This window comes from Phytophthora cinnamomi, assembly GCF_018691715.1.
Source record: "Phytophthora cinnamomi strain GKB4 chromosome Unknown Contig14, whole genome shotgun sequence".
In the NCBI taxonomy this organism is placed as follows: Eukaryota; Oomycota; class Peronosporomycetes; order Peronosporales; family Peronosporaceae; genus Phytophthora; species Phytophthora cinnamomi.
The window spans coordinates 1,184,229-1,207,629 of record NW_027150947.1 but is presented as its reverse complement, the minus strand read 5'-3'; the positions used below and the strand labels follow the sequence as shown (position 1 = coordinate 1,207,629).

Genomic DNA, 23,401 nt, shown 5'->3' with positions numbered 1-23,401 from the left:
CCGGGCTACCAAGAACAAAAACTGACTAACCGGCTTCGAGACTTATAGTGCTCGATTTATATGCGGTGCAGTCTTTTGAGAACAGTAGCTACTTTGGCAAATGGGCTGTCACCGGGGCCAGATGCAAAACAAATTTGCACCACGGCTGCCTTCCGGTTATTTCCCACGGTCAGCGTACAATAATAGGTTGCCCTATTAATGTACCAAAGTCTCCCCAACAGCTGGGTTGGTCACGCTGACGTGACACTTACACCTCAAGCTGAAAAAGCCTCCCCTTGAGTGCCGTGCAGCAGCGAGCCTTCACCCCGCAAGTGCTACCAGATGTCGCGTTGGGCCCGAAGAGTGTTTGTCGTTGAAGTGGGTGCGAGTGTTGGTCCTGTCGAGAAGCGCGGTAGTTGTGGTCGATGTGCGGGGTAGACGGTTTATTTAATACTGAATTGCTACTGCTAGCCTAACATGCATGCCTCGCTGTGCTCCTACGCGAGCACAGGGCTCTCTTTGCGTATTTCTGGGGTTTTCCTTGACTATGTGCTACCCTGCGTCTTTTTGTTTTGTTTTCATTTCTTTTCTACTAAATGTATGTTCCATGTTTCTTTTTCATGTTTTTCCTACAAAATGCATGTTCACTGTGACGGCTGACCCTCTCGGGTAGCTGCCACAGGAACTTCAAGCCTCTGGCCGCGAGCAAGCAAGCCAGAGCCTTTGCGCCGCATCGCTCTGGCTTGCTTGCTCAGCAGGCCAGAGGTGGGCCTGACAGTACGCGACTACAAATTCCTGACGCCCTTTTAGCCTCCGATTAAGCTCAGCAACCACCTTGTTTTTGAAATGCGAGCCAGTATCACTTACCCACACAGTAGGTACACCAAAACGACTGTACCAGTCTAGGATTGCACCTGCAGCCACTTCCGAAGTCGGCCTGGCACAGGCCACAAGGTCAACAAAATGGGTTGCCTCGTCTTTAAGTACTAGCGTGTAGCGAGATGTACCAAAAGATTCACCAAGTGTAAAAAAATCCCAGTGCAGCGTCGCGTTGCGCTCAAATGTATGACGAGTCTCACTGAATGGCCGAGGAATTGTAATCCCACCTTTCACATGCAGGCAAAGTAGGCGCTTCGAACAGAAGTCGCGCACAATCCTGTCGAGACCTCGTATGTAGAACAGTCGACGAATGTGATTCTGTATTACATGCACCCCGCGATGACCGTAGAGCCCATCACATCAAGCCTCAGTTTTGTTATCATGCAGATAAAAGAAGGATAAGGACGCACCAGAGGTGGCAGTTCACAACCATCGTGATCAGCGGCAGCTCGGCCACTTCGCCGATGCTTTTGTTGCGGTGCACGTTGTAGATGTCTGGCACGGGGCTCAGACGCAGGAAGATGTCGGCGACGCCCGTGGCCATGTTCACCAGAGTCACCCAGAAGGTCATGGCGGGCGTGAGTAGTCTCTAGGTCCGCGTAGCGGGTAGAAAGCGAAAGGCAAAGTGAGACCGCGCTTCAAGTCGGGTCGAGTCGCCCCCACGGGGACAAAAGGGCACACGCAGAGGACCGCGAGCTCCAGGCACGGCGTTTGGACGAGGTCGCGCGTCTAGGCCAATCAGCTGGACCGTCCCATCACGGCCTCACTCCAAACATGATCACTACCACGTAGCGGTGCAAAAGACCGGCAGCAGCCACTTGCCCACCACCAGTTCACCGAGCGGTTCGCACCGGAAGTTCCGGAACCGACTCGGTCGACGTGCGTGTACTGTATCTGAGAACAGCAAGACATCGTACACCGAAGGTGAGGTATATAGGTGTTTGGTATTGGACGTGTTAAACGCAGTGTAGCCATATATATATGGTGTGATCTACATAATTTTAAAAGACGCCACACCATTTAGAAGATGGATACATACTCTTCGTGTGCGTCATAACGCTGCGATGACGTTATCGACAATATACTGTATACGTGTACTGTGTTGTGTATACCTGTAGTATCCTGGGTGGCAGTGTTAGTCAGATCTGCCTGAAGAAGTCCCTTGGATAGACGTGAGTGACTGCGGTGACTATGGGAAGGGCAATTGACGCCGCATCCGACTCAGATGATCCAAGCGGGGCACGAGCTCCGCAGCCTATCGGGGTGCCACAACGCGAACCAGTGTGTCGAATGCGGGGAAATTTGGGGAGCGCTCCGTCGACGAAACGAGAGTGGCAAAATATTTGCGGCTGACGCTCGTGGCGCAGGAGCGCCGCGGTGCGCGTTCCTTTCCGCACGGCAGCCCTATTACCGGGCCAAAACAAGCGCGGGTCCGAGCTTTCAGCCGATGCCGTCGCCGCTGCTGCCGCTCAGTCACGAAAACTCCTTCGAGTTGAGCTCTCCTGCGCGGAGCGGCGGCAGCTCCTTCCAGCAGCTCAGCTCGCCGGCCTTCAGCTCCCGAGGCGGCTCGTTCCACCTCTGTCGCAGCGAGTCGTTCGAGCGCGGCGCCACTGGCGGCGTCCTGCACATCATCCGCGCCCCGCGACAGTAAGCTTAAAAGCTGACAGAGAGAAGCCCAGGCCATTATGTAGACCATTCGACGGGCTCAACTGGTGCTGGCGGTGGCGAGGAACAGCCTCCAAGGCAATATGGTACTGTATCCCTAACTTATCAAATATAACTTACTTAGTTCACCTCACGCCTATGGATATCGTCCTCCCTACCCTTGCACTGCGCACTGCACGCATACATGTGCATGAACTTCGACGTCCGTCGCTTTCATGTAAGCTGAAGACCATGTGACACGACCTCACCACTGGCAGCGGTGGACAGTGGATACGGCTGAGCCGACAGCTTCAAGCACGCCCCGCTTCGGTAGTCGACGCTCTGGTCAAGTAGCACAACCTACATGCACCTGAACATGTTGGAGGCAATTGCTTGACATTCTGCCCTTAACTTACTAGTACGATTTAGTGAGTGTGACGGATTCATGTAATAACTATGCATGATTCGTCAATTTCTTCATAAGATTGTCAATTGGTACATTTGGCGTACACGTCAATTGATAACTTGACCAATGATAGTTGAGAAGAAGTTTTTGTCAATAGTTTAGCGGACGTAGCTACAACAGGGTAGTGCAGCAACATGCTAGCGACAGTTAAAACTCAATGTCACTCTTCAATTTTCCATCGTGAGCGCTAGTACCATTACGGTGAGGCTCCTTACGGATGGAGCGGAGCCAGTGGCGACTTCATGATCTGGTACAGCGGACTCTGCGGGACGGCCTTGCCGGTTGACTGTACGCTCGCGCGGTCGATGGCGATTGGGAATGTGCCGTTGTTGTCCTCCTTCTCCTTCTCGAGCAGGTCCTCGAGCGTGGCGCCGTAGCCCAGCGGGTGCTTGCTCGGGTGGTAGATCATGTAGACCGTGAGCTGCGCGACGCCGAGCGTGGCGCAGCAAATGTTGGTCACGAACAGGAACCAGAGCTTGGCCATGGGCGTGTAGGTGATCCACATGGCGTTGTTGAAGGTGCCGGCGAGCACCATGTGAATCGGGATGAAGACGCCCGTCTTGTACTTGACGACGTCCTTGATCTTGAGGAACGGCGAGCTGTAGAGCACGAGCGCCACGCACACCGCCAGGTAGCCCATGATGTCGTCCACCTGGCCCCTGCTGAGGTTGGTGAACACGCCCAGCCCGCCGAGCACCGCGTACGTGGTGATGATTGACAGTACGGCCGCGTACACGGCGATGACCTTCCAGGCCTGCTTGCGGTCGTTCGTGTACCGCAGGAACACGAGCATGTAGACGAAGGAGATGAAGTCGCCCGACACGAAGGTCGAGAACACGGGGAACCAGTTGCTGGTGAGCAGGCCCTGCAGCGTCCACACGTGGCAGTTGGCGAACAGGGACACGAGCGACACGATGTTGGTGTTGCCAATGGACTTGGTCTTGCAGATCTTGTAGACAGCCGGTGTCGGGCTCAGGATCATCATGAGCGACGTGCACGCTGCGATCACGCGGAAGGCGGACTCCACCGAGTCTGACATGTCGAGCTTTACTAGCGACTGCGAGCGAGTGTGCGGCTTAGAGTGAATCGCAAAGTGAGACGAAGTGCAGGAAGCACTCTTGCCGACCTCGACGACCGGTCCGGTGTGCAGGTTTAGATGACCTTCGTTGACTGGCCGTCAACACGCATCACCATCTTCAAGCACAGCCCACCGGACTGTCGCACTGCCATTGCCCAACCTGCGTTGTTGTGCGTACCTGCCTCATTGAGTCCAGTCTCCGATATCCTAGCACAATGGTGAACGTCGTCGTGGAGACGCTCTTCCGGGCAATGGCAGTGCGACAGTCCGGTAGGCTGTGCTTGAAGATGCTGATGCGTGTTGACGGCCAGTCAACGAAGGTCATCTAAACCTGCACGTTGAGCCAGACCGGACTGGTCGTCGAGGTGGGTCCTTCATATCTGCGCGATTAGACGAGCGAGCGACGGATGAAGACACGTCGGTGCTTACGATTCATTACCTTATCTAAGTGAAAGAGCACTTAGATGTGCTAACACATGGCGAGCAGTTGCAGCATCTAAGTGGACTGAGACCCGTAAGAAATATCTGGTAGTGAAAGGGTTAAACCCTTTCACTACCAGATATTTCTTACGTGTCTCCTTGGACCTATGCCTCTAGCAAATCAATTCAACGCACAGGGGAAAAAACAACCAGTCAAAAACACTAACCTTTACACGTGGCGACGCTGGTTTACTTCACGGTACAGTCAAACCTGTTTATATGATCCTCCCTATTTGAGCCTTGCCATTTATTTGATGCAAGCTTTGTTGCTACCAAATATTTTACTTAGTTTTTGTATAACCGCTGTTTATATGTATACAAGGTATATGAGTCACATTTTGGAGGACCAAATTAGGTCTAACCTGTTTATTTGATTCACACTTTCACGACCACACACTCTTCAGAGCCCCCACTGCTCAACGCCCAACGCCCAACGCAAGCCCCCTTCCCTCGCAATGTCTCCTCGCACCTGTCTGACGCTAGAACAAAAGCTCCAAGTGCACCTAAAGCTCAAGCAGAATCCTGGCATGAACAACCCCATGCTCGCTGAGTGGATCTACGCGACGTTCAAGGCCCGGGTCAGCCGTGCCACACTTGCCCGACTGCGCAACCTGCCTTCTTCCTACTTCAGCCACGTCGACCTGAGTGCAACCAAGCGGCGCCGAGTGAAATTCCCAAAGTTCGAGCGGGAACTGAGGGAATTTTTCTTTCAGAACGAAGCTAAAACGGCAATGGCGGACGACGTGCTCCTGCTGAAGGCGCATGAGCTGGCGGAGCGCTTAGGCATCGATTCCACGCAACTCAGGTTTAGCAACGGCTGGCTCCAAAGCTTTAAAAAGCGCAATGGTATCCGCTCCCATGTTCTACACGGAGAAGGTGGAGCTGTAGAAGATGATGCAGTGCGTGATGCCAGGCTAGAGCTACAAGAGCTGGTAGCACAGTTTGCACCCGATGATGCGTTCAACTTCGATGAAACGGCGCTTTTCTATCGCGTGGCACCTAACCGAACGTTAGCAACGACTATCGGCAAGGGCAAGAAAAAGGAAAAGCAACGTTTGACTTTGGCCTTCTGCTGCAACGCCACTGGTTCCGACAAGCTCGACGAGCAGGAGGAGGAGGAGGAGGACCAGGAACCCACAATTCAACCTGCCATCGCTCTGACACACTGCATGGAGCTGTCTGCATTTCTGCTTCAGTGCGGAGAGCAGACTGATAGAGAACGAAGAGCTTTACAGACCGTGACCGCTTTGGTTCGGGAGACTACGGTGAAGGCAAAGCGGCAGCGAATAATGCGCGATTTCTTTACGTGCACCACATATTTTTTTTAACTGAGTCCATTTTATATGAGTCATTGTTGTAGATGGCCACCAACGGGGCCTCATATAAACAGGTTTGACTGTACTTCCAATCAAAAGGTCGAGCAACATGCCGTCGCGCCCTGATTAGTGTCGCTACAACGGCAATGGTCAACGGAAGTAGGAGCCGTTTGGGGTGGACATCACGGCGAGCCCACTGAGGATGCTGACCTCCGAGCGACGGCGTCGGAGCCCGCGTGCTCTCGACTCAGCGTCATTTCGTTATAGCATTATCTCAAGAATGCGTGCTTAGCCGAGCAACCCATGTAGTTGCAGTTTCCAATCTACATCCGCCAACCGCTCGCACTCCTGCACATGCAATCCTGTGTAATATTTACATTGGCTTGCTAGGACGCTATCACTGTAAGCTCATCTAGTTTGGTTAGGATTCTATATATCGTTGCCTGATGTATGAATTTGAATATTAGCTCGTATACATTCGAACCTGCGCCGCACCCTTCCAGGCCAGGGTCCGTGTCGGTCTCCCAGTCTCACGTGTCGCCGTCGGTTACATTGAACAACGCACCTAAGTCCTTTTGTCCACGAAGGGGAGGTGGGGCTGCTAGCTAGACGAGAAAACAACTATGGCACGTCACACGAACTGTTTGTGGCTCCTGCGGTAATGCTTTTAACAGGTCCATGGAGACCTGTTAGGTTGTACAGTGCTTTGCCGTCGTCTCGTAGCTTTTAATTTTTGCCAATCGCATCTTGCGATTAGAACTCTCATGGGTCCCTATGGACGTATAAATCACTCCAGCTGGCTGAAAGTCAAAGGGTTAAGTCCGGTTCTGTAGTAAGAAGTTTAGTTCGCTACAAAATTAGAAATAACCCATTTCTCGGGTAGATCACATTAGAAATGGCTGCGTGTTTCTAAGTTGAGTCCGTTGAGCCTTCACCGTCTCACTCGGGGAGGAGGTCAATATAAAGAGATAAGAACAGCGTTTTCGGTTAATTTTTCACTCTTCATTTTGCTCAAGATGAGCTCCACTCCGGGTGATACTTGTCGAGGCTGGGTCTTATCAAAAGACCATATCCAGACAGCCCATTCAATGGGAATACTTCGTCCTGATGTGCCTGTGAACGAATCGACACCACGTACTTTTCAGTTTGGAGAAGCATACAGAAAGCGCAAGAATATCGGCTTGGATACATTTGGCTCTCAGAGTGCTGTTTAACGTCGGTGCAAGGAATTTGCTGCGAAATGCGGCTTCCAGCTGTATGTGAAAGGCAACAGCTCCAAGGAATACAACGGCGGCAACGCGAAGTATTGTTGTAAAAGACTGAACGGACGACAGCTCAATGACGGCGCTGATTCTGCACAAGAATGTCCCTGCTATTTCAATGCAGCTGGAGCAGACGGAGTTTGGAGATTGACTAAAGCAAACTTCAGTCACAACCACGTCATGTTCGTCGGTTCGACGTCTGCTCCGTGTGTAAAAGGATCGGTGCAAGGAGCAGAGAACGCGCTGCGAAACACAACTCAACAAACAGAGGAAATTATCTCGCTGGTAGAAACGAAGATGCTGCCTGCTCATGACCGCTCTACCGCAACCTTGACAGGGACTGCAATTTCGACGTTTCTAAGAAGCAAAGGCCTCGGTGTGTCCCGTACGGCAATCTCTCGCATCAAAATACAGATTGATGACAAACACCATGGAGATAGACAGGATAGCTATCAAAAACTGGAAGTATATTTGCGGCTGATGGCTGTAAAGAATCCTGGATCAGTTTGGAGGTTCGAGACGTATTCCGATGGCACATTTATGCGAGCTGGATTTATTCCTAATGTTGGGATTCACATCGCGAAAAACACTAGACGTCTGTTTGGTTTCGATGGTGTGCATTTAAAAGGGGAGATGAACCAGAATGGCGTGTTTTTGGTTGCTACTGCAAAAGACTTCGACAAGTCTATTGTGCCTTTTGCATTTAGCATTGTCCCGAAGGAAAATTACGAGCATTGGTGCTGGTTTCTAAACCTCGTCAAGCAAGCTCTCTGTGGGCTCGACAAATTTACAGCAGTATCGGATCGTCAGAAAGGTCTCCTCTCTGCTGTCTCAGAGGTGTTTCCGTACGCTGGTCACCGGTTTTGTCTATGGCATATGACGCGCAACATACCAAGTAGCAAGATCCCGCTCACCACCGAAGATCGTGGTACGATCTGCAAACTCGCGAGAAGCGACTGTGAGAACGACTACAATTTGTATAAATCCGAGTTGTTAGCTGTCAATCCCAAGGCCATGGCTTACTTAGAAGACAACAAAAATTTGGCTCCGCAGAACTGGATAAAATACAAGTTCACAGAATACTACAAAACTACCAGCGTATGGGGAGATCACGTCAAATTTATCGGAGCAAGCCAACAATTGGATCGGAAACGAGTGTCGGAGTGCCAAGCCCCTAGATGGTTTTAGCATTTACTTTCAAAAACTGAGTGAGTTGCTGTCAGCTCGACGCCAAATTGCCGCTAAATGGATCGGTAATTCAGCGGATACCAATCTCATACCAAGGTTACAAGCTGTTAAAGTGAAAGAACACTTTTGTTTTGTTTGCCAATTGTCTTTATTAGCCACTTTACCGCTATCCTAATGCTATCTAACAGACGTGCTCAGTCCGAAGCAAAAGCGGAAGTGAGGACACCGTCCTCGCTTCCGATCCGCTGCTTCCGTTCCTCATCGCACAAATCCTGCCTCTGTATCAAAAGAGAGGAGGCAGTCTCCCTAACCCTAATGGCTCCATAACAGCCATTAGCGTAGTACCGTAGACTACATCGACACTTGCCTTCGTATACTTAAACTTAATATACCTAATCTTATTATGTCTGGCCCAGTGCTTGCGTAACCATCCCGGGAAGCCCAGTCGGTTTCCGAACCGCACCAAGCAATCCGCGGGGCTGGCACAGCACCGGCGCCAGGCCGTTGAGCCCCAGGTTCAACACTTCCACTAAGTGTCGTGAGTAGTCTTAAGATTTTTCACCCCTATCGACTCCCTGAGCTTAGCAAACTGTGTTGCCGGTAGTGCCTTTGTCAGAATATCTGCTACCATGTCATCCGTACGGCAGTAATGGATATTCAACCTTCCCTCTTCTACTAGTTCTCTAGTGAACAAATAGCGAATTTGAACATGCTTTGTCGCCTTATGGTTTCCTGCGTTTTTGACCGTGCTAATAGCAGATTTACTATCACACCACACCTGTACTGGTTGCTCTTGCGGAAATCCCATTTCCCTCAGTAGGTGCCATAGCCATTCGCTTTCTTTTGCTCTTTCGCTTAGTGCAATGGGTTCTGCCTCTGCAGTTGAGAGAGAAACTGATGCCTTTTTGCTGCTACACCATGAGATACTGGTTCCAGCCATAGTGATCACATACCCAGTTACGGACTTACGTTCTTTGGGTTGACACGCGAAGCTTGCGTCTGTGTACACTTCATACGTCACCATTCTCGAATTTCCATCAAGAAGGAGACCGTACGTCGACGTCCCTTTCAAGTATTTGAGCACTCTCCTCGCTGCCTCCCAGTGGATCTTATTGTAACACGAAAGGAATTTACTCAATTCTCTCACTGCATTTGCAATGTCTGGTCTTGTTCCTCTTACCAGATATTGCAGTGATCCGACTAGCCCTCTAAAGTCAAACTTTTGGGCCGCTATTTCCTGAGCTGACATCTTCGTTTCAGCAACGAGCTCTACTCCTTTGAGCTGCGGTGTAGTTACAGCTGTACAATGCCCCATATTGAACTTTTGCACTAGTTCATCAATGTACTTGTGCTGTGAGATTGTCGTGGTTCTGTTCTTTCTGTTCCTTCTAACCTCCATCTTCAATATATAGTGGATGTCTCCTAGGTCTTTCATCTGAAATCTCCCCGAAAGATCCTGTTTGAGTTTGTTGATCAGTTCCATATCCTTCGGCATGATCGTAAGATCGGCCACATATACCACTACAATGATCCAACTCTCTCCCACTTTTTGGACATAGATGCAGTATTCTTTATTGCATCGGACAAAACCAAGGTTGGTGAAGAACTTGTGGAGTACCTTGTACCAAATCTTAGGTGCTTGCTTCATCCCATATATGCTTTTCTTGAGCTCACAGACCAAATCCGCATGTCCTGCTAACATGAACCTCGGTGGTTGGTGCATATACACCTGCTGTTCACTCTCCATTGACCCATTGAGAAAGGCTGTACTCACATCCATCTGGTGAATATGGCAATCCAGGATTGTTCCAATTGCCAGTACAAGACGAAGCGATTCGAATCGTGCCACTGGCGCATAGACATCGTCACAGTTGACACCATGCTCCTGATGGTTTCCTTGTGCCACTAATCTAGCCTTAAACCGCTCAATGGTGCCGTCAGCATTATACTTAACTGCTCATACCCAATGACATCGTAACGGCTTCTTGCCAGGAGGCAGCCGAGTTAACTACCATATTCCATTATCGAGTAGTGACTGGTACTCCAAATCCAGTGCCTTTCTCCATTGTGTCCTGTGTTCTCCGGCTAGTGCCTCCCGGAGACGTTTGGGAACTGAGATCCTATTCGCAATTGTATCTACTGCAATTGCCTTATCGATGTGGGTTTGAAAGCACTTGTAGTCCGAGTACAACACAGGAATGATCCGTGTGCCGTCCTGTTGGGTTGGGCGTTGCGCGTTTATGGCTTTGATCCGGCTGGATCTGCGCTTAGCTCCCACTGGTACTGACGATTGTCTCTTCTTTCGTTTGGCTGCCACTGCTCCTGATGACCCCCTCGGTTGTTCAATCACAGGAACTTCCACATTGGTCACATCGTTGTTGGATAATGTATCTAGTACATCGATCTCCTTTAGCTCCTCCTTGCTGAGCTGATCCGGTTTTATCCCAAATGACCGAGTAATTATGCTCAAGCCGTTCTCTGTATCGAATGTTACCGACCTGGACACTAGGAACTTGCTGTTGTAAACATCAAACAGTCGGTATCATTTAGTATCCTCAGATATTCCTAGGAATCTGCACTTGATTGCCCGTGCGGATAGCTTTTTATCCTTTCGTACGACCTCTGGTACATATGCGAAACACACGCATCCCCATACCTGGAGTGTCTTTGGGTCTGGACCCACTCCTTTAACCAAATCATAGGGACTTTTGTTCTTTAGACGGCTCATTGGCGTGCAGTTCTGTACATACGTCATGTATTTCAATGCTTCCGGCCGGCATTTCTGCGTCACGTAGCGCACACCTTACTTTACTCATATTAATCTGATGGTCTCGCTCAGCCGCTCCATTTTCCTCTGGGCTGTACACATTCGAGGTCTGAAACGCTATTCCTTTATCAGTGCAGAATGTTTTCAGAGCTGCGTTCACGAACTCCTTCCCTCCGTCGGATCTTATACGACGAATCGTGAATTTTCCCTCTCTTTCCAAAAGCAGTAGCATCTCTTTGACCTTTATCTGAACCTCTGTTTTCTTGCGGAGGACAAACGTCCATCGCCACGACGTCTGGTCGTCAATGATACTGAGAAATTATCTGATCGATCCTAGGACTCCGTATACTCCTAATGTCATCATGGGACCATTTGTATCCATGTGTGTGGTGCTGATAGGTTTATCGTCCCTAGATCCCACCATATTTCTGTAACTCATTCTGCGCATTTTCATTTCGGTGCACGTATGGCAGAAGAACGGCACTTTCGTCAGTGCTGCTTTACTAAAGCTCGGTAGTCCTGGTATCAGATTTCCACTCATTACCTCTATTAGTTTGTATCTATTGAGGTGTCCCAAGTTTACATGCCACTCTCTAAAAGCAGCCTGTATTTGTCTGTACCCTGGTTCTTTTAATGGTGCAATCGGTTTTGCCTTTACTGCAGAGCAGTTTAATTGTCTGTCTCTCAACGTGCGCGCCTGCACATAGTAGGTCCCGTTTACTGCAATAGCTACAAATGCCAACTTATACTTCCAAGGACAAACTTATACTTCCCATCTTTCCAGTATTTGGTAGCCAATATTCAGAAAGTATATTTGCCTTTGCTTTAGCCACCAAAGCCATATTATTGAACTTAAAAGGACGAATTCCGTCCGGACTACTCAAATAGAGCTGTATGGAGCCAACATGTGTATTGCTAAGTTTAGCCCCTTCTCCAAATGTAAACCTAAACTCTTGGCTCGGCCGTTTGCTCAAAAACAGCGTTGCATCGGCGGTTAGTCCATAACCGCAGCCTGAATCTAACACCCAATCATAACCGGTGATGTTAATTACGTGTCGTTCTAACAAGTCAGGGTACAAATCTCTTACCGCCTCTTCAATGGAGACTTGTGGCGTGTTGTCAGACTCGGATGATACAACAACGTCCAGCGGATCGCTGCGAACCTCGTCTTCAGGCAGCAGTGGGCAATCGATAACTACCGCTGCTGTTCTTGGCGCGACTGCATTGTTCCTTGCTGGTATGCTGCAGGTGTAGGACTACTGTACGAGCTCTAGTCGATCCCGCGCTAAGAAGTCACGGTTTTATGTTGACAACTGGAGCTTTGATCCAACCACCGTGCTTCACGACTAGGTAATACCTAGTAGATACGCGATTTGTTGTAAGCTGGTCGTGGATGAATATAGGTCTGTACAAGGCACTATCTCATTATGTATATGAACCCCTGCTAATACGCGTGCGCTGGCTGAAGCGGGTCGTGTGATGATTAGAATTAGTTTGTATCTGTGACGTGGTCACGATACTTGGGAGCTGGAACTCCCACTAAGCCAACGTGTACTTATCAGCTTAGATGCAAAAAGCAAAGTGAACTACCTTAGCTAGTTTGTGAGCGCCCTCTCCTGCCGTTGCGGCTGTCCAGGGAGAGCTAGTTGCTAGATACAGATTACTCCAGCAACCCAACATGAATCCTTGCATGCGTTGTCTGTTCCCGTAATGATATCTGCTGCGATCTGCTTCACTATGGTTGCTCGGCGAGCACACCACTAACAGCGTTGCGGGTTGGATATGCTTGTTGCGGATGCGATGTGCAAGCTCTGCAGGCCATCATCACACTGCCCCCCAAGCTTCCAACGCCGCAGTTCAGCATTCATTTTCCTTGGTTTAGTCGATCTGTCTCGTCGCATGTGGTCCAGAGCCGGTGCGCCTACTTCAACGCGTTGCAGTGTTACAGGTACCTCTCCTGAAGATTTGCAACGATTCACCTCTAGCCAATCGTGTGTCAGGAAATCGAATATCAACCAATCAGATTCGTCCAAATGTTTGAACTTCCATTTAATTGTCCACATGCTTCAACATTGCCCTTATCTTCGTCCATGGTGTCTCTCGTGCGTTGCCGATGCAACATCATTGCCATGAAGACCAAACATTCAGGGAGAACGAGCTAGGTCATAATCCTTTCAAATTCGATCATCGGTTTGAACAGGAAAATGTCATAACTTAGCTTCTCCGGCGCGTTGAGCTGTGTGACTTCATGGGATCAATAGCGGGCGTCACATCGCGTAGGAATTCATCATCACTTGTAGCTGTGGCGTACTGTAGTAGGAGTTGAGGGACATCCTCACTCATCGTCTTGAGTGGTTCCCATGAGTCCTCGATCGTCTCGTGACCCAACCATTTCACTTTCACCTCATACGCTTGGATATCGGAGTTCACCCTATGCTCAACAATCGCCTCTACAGCGAGCAACGTGCCCGGTGAAGCGATGTGGTCGATTAGCTCCTCATTTATATTGAGCGAGTCATCAGCATACAGTTTTAAGCGAGACGGGTGCACATCCACCGTGCTGCCGTTGATCAGATGCTCCACCGTAAAATAGTAGTCAGCACTCCCAACCACACGGTACGGGCCGACCCACATCACTCGCAGCTTATTGGCGTGCAACTTCTTATCGGCACGTGACCTCAGCACGTAGTCGCCGACCGAGAAGTTCACCCTCTGCTCATAGTGTGGTCGCTCTCTGTACCTCTAGGCTTGGCGATCGCGCTCAGCCTTCACAGGTTTATGCATTTCTCGAATGTCTGCTCGCTGCTTCGCGAGTTGCTGTTCTGTACTAGGACGGAGTTCCCTCAATGTAACCACTCGGCCACACCCCTTCTCACCCGGAAAGAAAACGGTGTCCAATGCGCTTGGACACGGCAAACCGGTGAACAGCTCAATATGAGCACGGTTCGCCCATGACGGAACTGGCGAGTGGTTGATACTTGACTGCACTAGTGATAGCAGGTAGGGCCAATCGTGTACGCTTACTTTAAACTCCAATACCAGTGCTTTCAGTATTTGTAAAATATCGCGATTCACACGCTCAACCGAGTCGTTTTTCAAAGGTGAGTATGCGACTACAAATTCCTGACGCCCTTTTAGCCTCCGATTAAGCTCAGCAACCACCTTGTTTTTGAAATGCGAGCCAGTATCACTTACCCACACAGTAGGTACACCAAAACGACTGTACCAGTCTAGTATTGCACCTGCAGCCACTTCCGAAGTCGGCCTGGCACAGGCCACAAGGTCAACAAAATGGGTTGCCTCGTCTTTAAGTACTAGCGTGTAGCGAGATGTACCAAAAGATTCACCAAGTGTAAAAAAATCCCAGTGCAGCGTCGCGTTGCGCTCAAATGTATGACGAGTCTCACTTAATGGCCGAGGAATTGTAATCCCACCTTTCACATGCAGGCAAAGTAGGCGTTTCGAACAGAAGTCGCGCACAATCCTGTCGAGACCTCGTATGTAGAACAGTCGACGAATGTAATTCTGTATTACATGCACCCCGCGCTGACCGTAGAGCCCATCACATCAAGCCTCAGTTTTGTTATCATGCAGATAAAAGAAGGATAAGGACGCACCAGAGGTGGCAGTTCACAACCATCGTGATCAGCGGCAGCTCGGCCACTTCGCCGATGCTTTTGTTGCGGTGCACGTTGTAGATGTCTGGCACGGGGCTCAGACGCAGGAAGATGTCGGCGACGCCCGTGGCCACGTACACCAGAGTCACCCAGAAGGTCATGGCGGGCGTGAGTAGTCTCTAGGTCCGCGTAGCGGGTAGAAAGCGAAAGGCAAAGTGAGACCGCGCTTCAAGTCGGGTCGAGTCGCCCCCACGGGGACAAAAGGGCACACGCAGAGGACCGCGAGCTCCAGGCACGGCGTTTGGACGAGGTCGCGCGTCTAGGCCAATCAGCTGGACCGTCCCATCACGGCCTCACTCCAAACATGATCACTACCACGTAGCGGTGCAAAAGACCGGCAGCGGCCACTTGCCCACCACCAGTTCACCGAGCGGTTCGCACCGGAAGTTCCGGAACCGACTCGGTCGACGTGCGTGTACTGTATCTGAGAACAGCAAGACATCGTACACCGAAGGTGAGGTATATAGGTGTTTGGTATTGGACGTGTTAAACGCAGTGTAGCCATATATATGGTGTGATCTACATAATTTTAAATGACGCCACACCATTTAGAAGATGGATACATACTCTTCGTATGCGTCATAACGCTGCGATGACGTTATCGACAATATACTGTATACGTGTACTGTGTTGTGTATACCTGTAGTATCCTGGGTGGCAGTGTTGGTCAGATCTGCCTGAAGAAGTCCCTTGGATAGACGTGAGTGACTGAGGTGACTACGGGAAGGGCAATTGACGCCGCATCCGACTCAGATGATCCAAGCGGGGCACGAGCTCCGCAGCCTATCGGGGTGCCACAACGCGAACCAGTGTGTCGAATGCGGGGAAATTTGGGGAGCGCTCCGTCGACGAAACGAGAGTGGCAAAATATTTGCGGCTGACGCTCGTGGCGCAGGAGCGCCGCGGTGCACGTTCCTTTCCGCACGGCAGCCCTATTACCGGGCCAAAACAAGCGCGAGTCCGAGCTTTCAGCCGATGCCGTCGCCGCTGCTGCCGCTCAGTCACGAAAACTCCTTCGAGTTGAGCTCTCCTGCGCGGAGCGGCGGCAGCTCCTTCCAGCAGCTCAGCTCGCCGGCCTTCAGCTCCCGAAGCGGCTCGTTCCACCTCTGTCGCAGCGAGTCGTTCGAGCGCGGCGCCACTGGCGGCGTCCTGCACATCATCCGCGCCCCGCGACAGTAAGCTTAAAAGCTGACAGAGAGAAGCCCAGGCCATTATGTAGACCATTCGACGGGCTCAACTGGTGCTGGCGGTGGCGAGGAACAGCCTCCAAGGCAATATGGTACTGTATCCCTAACTTATCAAATATAACTTACTTAGTTCACCTCACGCCTATGGATATCGTCCTCCCTACCCTTGCACTGCGCACTGCACGCATACATGTGCATGAACTTCGACGTCCGTCGCTTTCATGTAAGCTGAAGACCATGTGACACGACCTCACCACTGGCAGCGGTGGACAGTGGATACGGCTGAGCCGACAGCTTCAAGCACGCCCCGCTTCGGTAGTCGACGCTCTGGTCAAGTAGCACAACCTACATGCACCTGAACATGTTGGAGGCAATTGCTTGACATTCTGCCCTTAACTTACTAGTACGATTTAGTGAGTGTGACGGATTCATGTAATAACTATGCATGATTCGTCAATTTCTTCATAAGATTGTCAATTGGTACATTTGGCGTACACGTCAATTGATAACTTGACCAATGATAGTTGAGAAGAAGTTTTTGTCAATAGTTTAGCGGACGTAGCTACAACAGGGTAGTGCAGCAACATGCTAGCGACAGTTAAAACTCAATGTCACTCTTCAATTTTCCATCGTGAGCGCTAGTACCATTACGGTGAGGCTCCTTACGGATGGAGCGGAGCCAGTGGCGACTTCATGATCTGGTACAGCGGACTCTGCGGGACGGCCTTGCCGGTTGACTGTACGCTCGCGCGGTCGATGGCGATTGGGAATGTGTCGTTGTTGTTCTCCTTCTCCTTCTCGAGCAGGTCCTCGAGCGTGGCGCCGTAGCCCAGCGGGTGCTTGCTCGGGTGGTAGATCATGTAGACCGTGAGCTGCGCGACGCCGAGCGTGGCGCAGCAAATGTTGGTCACGAACAGGAACCAGAGCTTGGCCATGGGCGTGTAGGTGATCCACATGGCGTTGTTGAAGGTGCCGGCGAGCACCATGTGAATCGGGATGAAGACGCCCGTCTTGTACTTGACGACGTCCTTGATCTTGAGGAACGGCGAGCTGTAGAGCACGAGCGCCACGCACACCGCCAGGTAGCCCATGATGTCGTCCACCTGGCCCCTGCTGAGGCTGGTGAACACGCCCAGCCCGCCGAGCACCGCGTACGTGGTGATGATTGACAGTACGGCCGCGTACACGGCGATGACCTTCCAGGCCTGCTTGCGGTCGTTCGTGTACCGCAGGAACACGAACATGTAGACGAAGGAGATGAAGTCGCCCGACACGAAGGTCGAGAACACGGGGAACCAGTTGCTGGTGAGCAGGCCCTGCAGCGTCCACACGTGGCAGTTGGCGAACAGGGACACGAGCGACACGATGTTGGTGTTGCCAATGGACTTGGTCTTGCAGATCTTGTAGACCGCGGGTGTCGGGCTCAGGATCATCATGAGCGACGTGCACGCTGCGATCACGCGGAAGGCGGACTCCACCGAGTCTGACATGTCGAGCTTTACTAGCGACTACGAGCGAGTGTGCGGCTTAGAGTGAATCGCAAAGTGAGACGAAGTGCAGGAAGCACTCTTGCCGACCTCGACGACCGGTCCGGTGTGCAGGTTTAGATGACCTTCGTTGACTGGCCGTCAACACGCATCACCATCTTCAAGCACAGCCCACCGGACTGTCGCACTGCCATTGCCCAACCTGCGTTGTTGTGCGTACCTGCCTCATTGAGTCCAGTCTCCAGTACGATATCCTAGCACAATGGTGAACGTCGTCGTGGAGACGCTCTTCCGGGCAATGGCAGTGCGACAGTCCGGTAGGCTGTGCTTGAAGATGCTGATGCGTGTTGACGGCCAGTCAACGAAGGTCATCTAAACCTGCACGTTGAGCCAGACCGGACTGGTCGTCGAGGTGGGTCCTTCATATCTGCGCGATTAGACGAGCGAGCGACGGATGAAGACACGTCGGTGCTTACGATTCATTACCTTATCTAAGTGAAAGAGCACTTAGATGTGCTAACACATGGCGAGCAGTTGCAGCATCTAAGTGGACTGAGACCCGTAAGAAATATCTGGTAGTGAAAGGGTTTAACCCTTTCACTACCAGATATTTCTTACGTGTCTCCTTGGACCTATGCCTCTAGCAAATCAATTCAACGCACAGGGGAAAAAACAACCAGTCAAAAACACTAATCTTTACACGTGGCGACGCTGGTTTACTTCACGGTACAGTCAAACCTGTTTATATGATCCTCCCTATTTGAGCCTTGCCATTTATTTGATGCAAGCTTTGTTGCTACCAAATATTTTACTTAGTTTTTGTATAACCGCTGTTTATATGTATACAAGGTATATGAGTCACATTTTGGAAGACCAAATTAGGTCTAACCTGTTTATTTGATTCACACTGTTCACGACCACACACTCTTCAGAGCCCCCACTGCTCAACGCCCAACGCCCAACGCAAGCCCCCCTTCCCTCGCAATGTCTCCTCGCACCTGTCTGACGCTAGAACAAAAGCTCCAAGTGCACCTAAAGCTCAAGCAGAATCCTGGCATGAACAACCCCATGCTCGCTGAGTGGATCTACGCGACGTTCAAGGCCCGGGTCAGCCGTGCCACACTTGCCCGACTGCGCAACCTGCCTTCTTCCTACTTTAGCCACGTCGACCTGAGTGCAACCAAGCGGCGCCGAGTGAAATTCCCAAAGTTCGAGCGGGAACTGAGGGAATTTTTCTTTCAGAACGAAGCTAAAACGGCAATGGCGGACGACGTGCTCCTGCTGAAGGCGCATGAGCTGGCGGAGCGCTTAGGCATCGATTCCACGCAACTCAGGTTTAGCAACGGCTGGCTCCAAAGCTTTAAGAAGCGCAATGGTATCCGCTCCCATGTTCTACACGGAGAAGGTGGAGCTGTAGAAGATGATGCAGTGCGTGATGCCAGGCTAGAGCTACAAGAGCTGGTAGCACAGTTTGCACCCGATGATTGCGTTCAACTTCGATGAAACGGCGCTTTTCTATCGCCTGGCACCTAACCGAACGTTAGCAACGACTATCCGCAAGGGCAAGAAAAAGGAAAAGCAACGTTTGACTTTGGCCTTCTGCTGCAACGCCACTGGTTCCGACAAGCTCGACGAGCAGAAGGAGGAGGAGGAGGACCAGGAACCCACAATTCAACCTGCCATCGCTCTGACACACTGCATGGAGCTGTCTGCATTTCTGCTTCAGTGCGGAGAGCAAACTGATAGAGAACGAAGAGCTTTACAGACCGTGACCGCTTTGGTTCGGGAGACTACGGTGAAGGCAAAGCGGCAGCGAATAATGCGCGATTTCTTTACGTGCACCACATATTTTTTTTAACTGAGTCCATTTTATATGAGTCATTGTTGTAGATGGCCACCAACGGGGCCTCATATAAACAGGTTTGACTGTACTTCCAATCAAAAGGTCGAGCAACATGCCGTCGCGCCCTGATTAGTGTCGCTACAACGGCAATGGTCAACGGAAGTAGGAGCCGTTTGGGGTGGACATCACGGCGAGCCCACTGAGGATGCTGACCTCCGAGCGACGGCGTCGGAGCCCGCGTGCTCTCGACTCAGCGTCATTTCGTTATAGCATTATCTCAAGAATGCGTGCTTAGCCGAGCAACCCATGTAGTAGCAGTTTCCAATCTACACCCGCCAACCGCTCGCAATCCTGCACATGCAATCCTGTGTAATATTTACATTGGCTTGCTAGGACGCTATCACTGTAAGCTCATCTAGTTTGGTTAGGATTCTATAGCGTTGCCTGATGTATGAATTTGAATATTAGCTCGTATACATTCGAACCTGCGCCGCACCCTTCCAGGCCAGGGTCCGTGTCGGTCTCCCAGTCTCACGTGTCGCCGTCAGTTACATTGAACAACGCACCTAAGTCCTTTTGTCCACGAAGGGGAGGTGGGGCTGCTAGCTAGACGAGAAAACAACTATGGCACGTCACACGAACTGTTTGTGGCTCCTGCGGTAGTGCTTTTAACAGGTCCATGGAGACCTGTTAGGTTGTACAGTGCTTTGCCGTCGTCTCGTAGCTTTTAATTTTTGCCAATCGCATCTTGCGATTAGAACTCTCATGGGTCCCTATGGACGTATAAATCACTCCAGATGGCTGAAAGTCAAAGGGTTAAGTCCGGTTCTGTAGTAAGAAGTTTAGTTCGCTACGAAATTAGAAATAACCCATTTCTCGGGTAGATCAAATTAGAAATGGCTGCGTGTTTCTAAGTTGAGTCCGTTGAGCCTTCACCGTCTCACTCGGGGAGGAGGTCAATATAAAGAGATAAGAACAGCGTTTTCGGTTAATTTTTCACTCTTCATTTTGCTCAAGATGAGCTCCACTCCGGGTGATACTTGTCGAGGCTGGGTCTTATCAAAAGACCATATCCAGACAGCCCATTCAATGGGAATACTTCGTCCTGATGTGCCTGTGAACGAATCGACACCACGTACTTTTCAGTTTGGGGAAGCATACAGAAAGCGCAAGAATATCGGCTTGGATACATTTGGCTCTCAGAGTGCTGTTCAACGTCGGTGCAAGGAATTTGCTACGAAATGCGGCTTCCAGCTGTATGTGAAAGGCAACAGCTCCAAGGAAAACAACGGCGGCAACGCGAAGTATTGTTGTAAAAGACTGAACGGACGACAGCTCAATGACGGCGCTGATTCTGCACAAGAATGTCCCTGCTATTTCAATGCAGCTGGAGCAGACGGAGTTTGGAGATTGACTAAAGCAAACTTCAGTCACAACCACATCATGTTCGTCGGTTCGACGTCTGCTCCGTGTGTAAAAGGATCGGTGCAAGGAGCAGAGAACGCGCTGCGAAACACGACTCAACAAACAGAGGAAATTATCTCGCTGGTAGAAACGAAGATGCTGCCTGCTCATGACCGCTCTACCGCAACCTTGACAGGGACTGCAATTTCGACGTTTCTAAGAAGCAAAGGCCTCGGTGTGTCCCGTACGGCAATCTCTCGCATCAAAATACAGATTGATGACAAACACCATGGAGATAGACAGGATAGCTACCACAAACTGGAAGCATATTTGCGGCTGATGGCTGTAAAGAATCCTGGATCAGTTTGGAGGTTCGAGACGTATTCCGATGGTACATTTATGCAAGCTGGATTTATTCCTAATGTTGGGATTCACATCGCGAAAAACACTAGACGTCTGTTTGGTTTCGATGGTGTGCATTTAAAAGGGGAGATGAACCAGAATGGCGTGTTTTTGGTTGCTACTGCAAAAGACTTCGACAAGTCTATTGTGCCTTTTGCATTTAGCATTGTCCCGAAGGAAAATTACGAGCATTGGTGCTGGTTTCTAAACCTCGTCAAGCAAGCTCTCTGTGGGCTCGACAAATTTACAGCAGTATCGGATCGTCAGAAAGGTCTCCTCTCTGCTGTCTCAGAGGTGGTTCCGTACGCTGGTCACCGGTTTTGTCTATGGCATATGATGCGCAACATACAAAGTAGCAAGATCCCGCTCACCACCGAAGATCGTGGTACGATCTGCAAACTCGCGAGAAGCGACTGTGAGAACGACTACAATTTGTATAAATCCGAGTTGTTAGCTGTCAATCCCAAGGCCATGGCTTACTTAGAAGACAACAAAAATTTGACTCCGCAGAACTGGATAAAATACAAGTTCACAGAATACTACAAACTACCAGCGTATGGGGAGATCACGTCAAATTTATCGGAGCAAGCCAACAATTGGATCGGAAACGAGTGTCGGAGTGCCAAGCCCTAGATGTTTTTACATTTACTTTCGAAAGCTGAGTGAGTTGCTGTCAGCTCGACGCCAAATTGCCGCTAAATGGATCGGTAATTCAGCGGATACCAATCTCATACCAAGGTTACAAGCTGTTAAAGTGAAAGAACACTTTTGTTTTGTTTGCCAATTGTCTTTATTAGCCACTTTACCGCTATCCTAATGCTATCTAACAGACGTGCTCAGTCCGAAGCAAAAGCGAAAGTGAGGACACCGTCCTCGCTTCCGATCCGCTGCTTCCGTTCCTCATCGCACAAATCCTGCCTCTGTATCAAAAGAGAGGAGGCAGTCTCCCTAACCCTAATGGCTCCATACCAGCCATTAGCGTAGTACCGTAGACTACATCGACACTTGCCTTCGTATACTTAAACTAGATATACCTAATCTTATTATGTCTGGCCCAGTGCTTGCGTAACCATCCCGGGAAGCCCAGTCGGTTTCCGAACCGCACCAAGCAATCCGCGGGGCTGGCACAGCACCGGCGCCAGGCCGTTGAGCCCCAGGTTCAACACTCCCACTAAGTGTCGTGAGTAGTCTTAAGATTTTTCACCCCTATCGGCTCCCTGGGCTTAGCAAACTGTGTTGCCGGTAGTGCCTTTGTCAGAATATCTGCTACCATGTCATCCGTACGGCAGTAATGGATATTCAACCTTCCCTTTTCTACTAGTTCTCTAGTGAACAAATAGCGAATTTGAACATGCTTTGTCGCCTTATGGTTTCCTGCGTTTTTGACCGTGCTAATAGCAGATTTACTATCACACCACACCTGTACTGGTTGCTCTTGCGGAAATCCCATTTCCCTCAGTAGGTACCATAGCCATTTGCTTTCTTTTGCTCTTTCGCTTAGTGCAATGGGTTCTGCCCTGCAGTTGAGAGAGAAACTGATGCCTGTTTGCTGCTACACCATGAGATACTGGTTCCAGCCATAGTGATCACATACCCAGTTACGGACTTACGTTCTTTGGGTTGATACGCGAAGCTTGCGTCTGTGTACACTTCATACGTCACCACTCTCGAATTTCCATCAAGAAGGAGACCGTACGTCGACGTCCCTTTCAAGTATTTGAGCACTCTCCTCGCTGCCTCCCAGTGGGTCTTATTGTAACACGAAAGGAATTTACTCAATTCTCTCACTGCATTTGCAATGTCTGGTCTTGTTCCTCTTACCAGATATTGCAGTGATCCGACTAGCCCTCTAAAGTCAAACTTTTGGGCCGCTATTTCCTGAGCTGACATCTTCGTTTCAGCAACGAGCTCTACTCCTCTGAGCTGCGGTGTAGTCACTGCTGTACAATGCCCCATATTGAACTTTTGCACTAGTTCATCAATGTACTTGTGCTGTGAGATTGTCATGGTTCTGTTCTTTCTGTTCCTTCTAACCTCCATCTTCAATGTATAGTGGATGTCTCCTAGGTCTTTCATCTGAAGTCTCCCCGAAAGATCCTGTTTGAGTTTGTTGATCAGTTCCATATCCTTCGACATGATCGTAAGATCGTCCACATATACCACTACAATGATCAAACTCTCTCCCGCTTTTTGGAAATAGATGCAGTATTCTTTATTGCATCGGACAAAACCAAGGTTGGTGAAGAACTTGTGGAGTACCTTGTACCAAATCTTAGGTGCTTGCTTCATCCCATATATGCTTTTCTTGAGCTCACAGACCAAATCCGCATGTCCTGCTAACA

At 50.2% G+C, this 23,401-nt stretch overlaps 6 protein-coding genes across 6 annotated transcripts; 4 read left to right on the top strand and 2 right to left on the bottom strand.

Moving 5' to 3' along the window:
• Window positions 1–2,305: 2,305 nt before the first annotated feature.
• IUM83_01258 (Bidirectional sugar transporter SWEET17) lies at window positions 2,306–2,509 on the top strand (the record flags this gene model as incomplete). The annotated part of the gene is made up of 1 exon (XM_067925100.1): window positions 2,306–2,509. The coding sequence occupies one exon, from the start codon at window positions 2,306–2,308 to the stop codon at window positions 2,507–2,509; it is 204 nt and encodes a 67-aa protein (XP_067797464.1).
• A 670-nt stretch (window positions 2,510–3,179) lies between these two features.
• Window positions 3,180–4,007, bottom strand: IUM83_01257 (MtN3-like protein; the record flags this gene model as incomplete). The annotated part of the gene is made up of 1 exon (XM_067925099.1): window positions 3,180–4,007. The coding sequence occupies one exon, from the start codon at window positions 4,005–4,007 to the stop codon at window positions 3,180–3,182; it is 828 nt and encodes a 275-aa protein (XP_067797469.1).
• Window positions 4,008–4,981: 974 nt separating this feature from the next.
• On the top strand, window positions 4,982–5,854 carry IUM83_01256 (uncharacterized protein; the record flags this gene model as incomplete). The annotated part of the gene is made up of 1 exon (XM_067925098.1): window positions 4,982–5,854. The coding sequence occupies one exon, from the start codon at window positions 4,982–4,984 to the stop codon at window positions 5,852–5,854; it is 873 nt and encodes a 290-aa protein (XP_067797468.1).
• Window positions 5,855–15,711: 9,857 nt separating this feature from the next.
• Window positions 15,712–15,915, top strand: IUM83_01255 (Bidirectional sugar transporter SWEET17; the record flags this gene model as incomplete). Its single annotated transcript, XM_067925097.1, has 1 exon — window positions 15,712–15,915. One exon carries the CDS (start codon window positions 15,712–15,714, stop codon window positions 15,913–15,915), a length of 204 nt encoding a protein of 67 aa, XP_067797357.1.
• A 670-nt stretch (window positions 15,916–16,585) lies between these two features.
• IUM83_01254 (MtN3-like protein) lies at window positions 16,586–17,413 on the bottom strand (the record flags this gene model as incomplete). The annotated part of the gene is made up of 1 exon (XM_067925096.1): window positions 16,586–17,413. The coding sequence occupies one exon, from the start codon at window positions 17,411–17,413 to the stop codon at window positions 16,586–16,588; it is 828 nt and encodes a 275-aa protein (XP_067797356.1).
• A 981-nt stretch (window positions 17,414–18,394) lies between these two features.
• Window positions 18,395–18,913, top strand: IUM83_01253 (uncharacterized protein; the record flags this gene model as incomplete). The annotated part of the gene is made up of 1 exon (XM_067925095.1): window positions 18,395–18,913. The coding sequence occupies one exon, from the start codon at window positions 18,395–18,397 to the stop codon at window positions 18,911–18,913; it is 519 nt and encodes a 172-aa protein (XP_067797467.1).
• Between the last annotated feature and the right edge of the window lie 4,488 nt (window positions 18,914–23,401).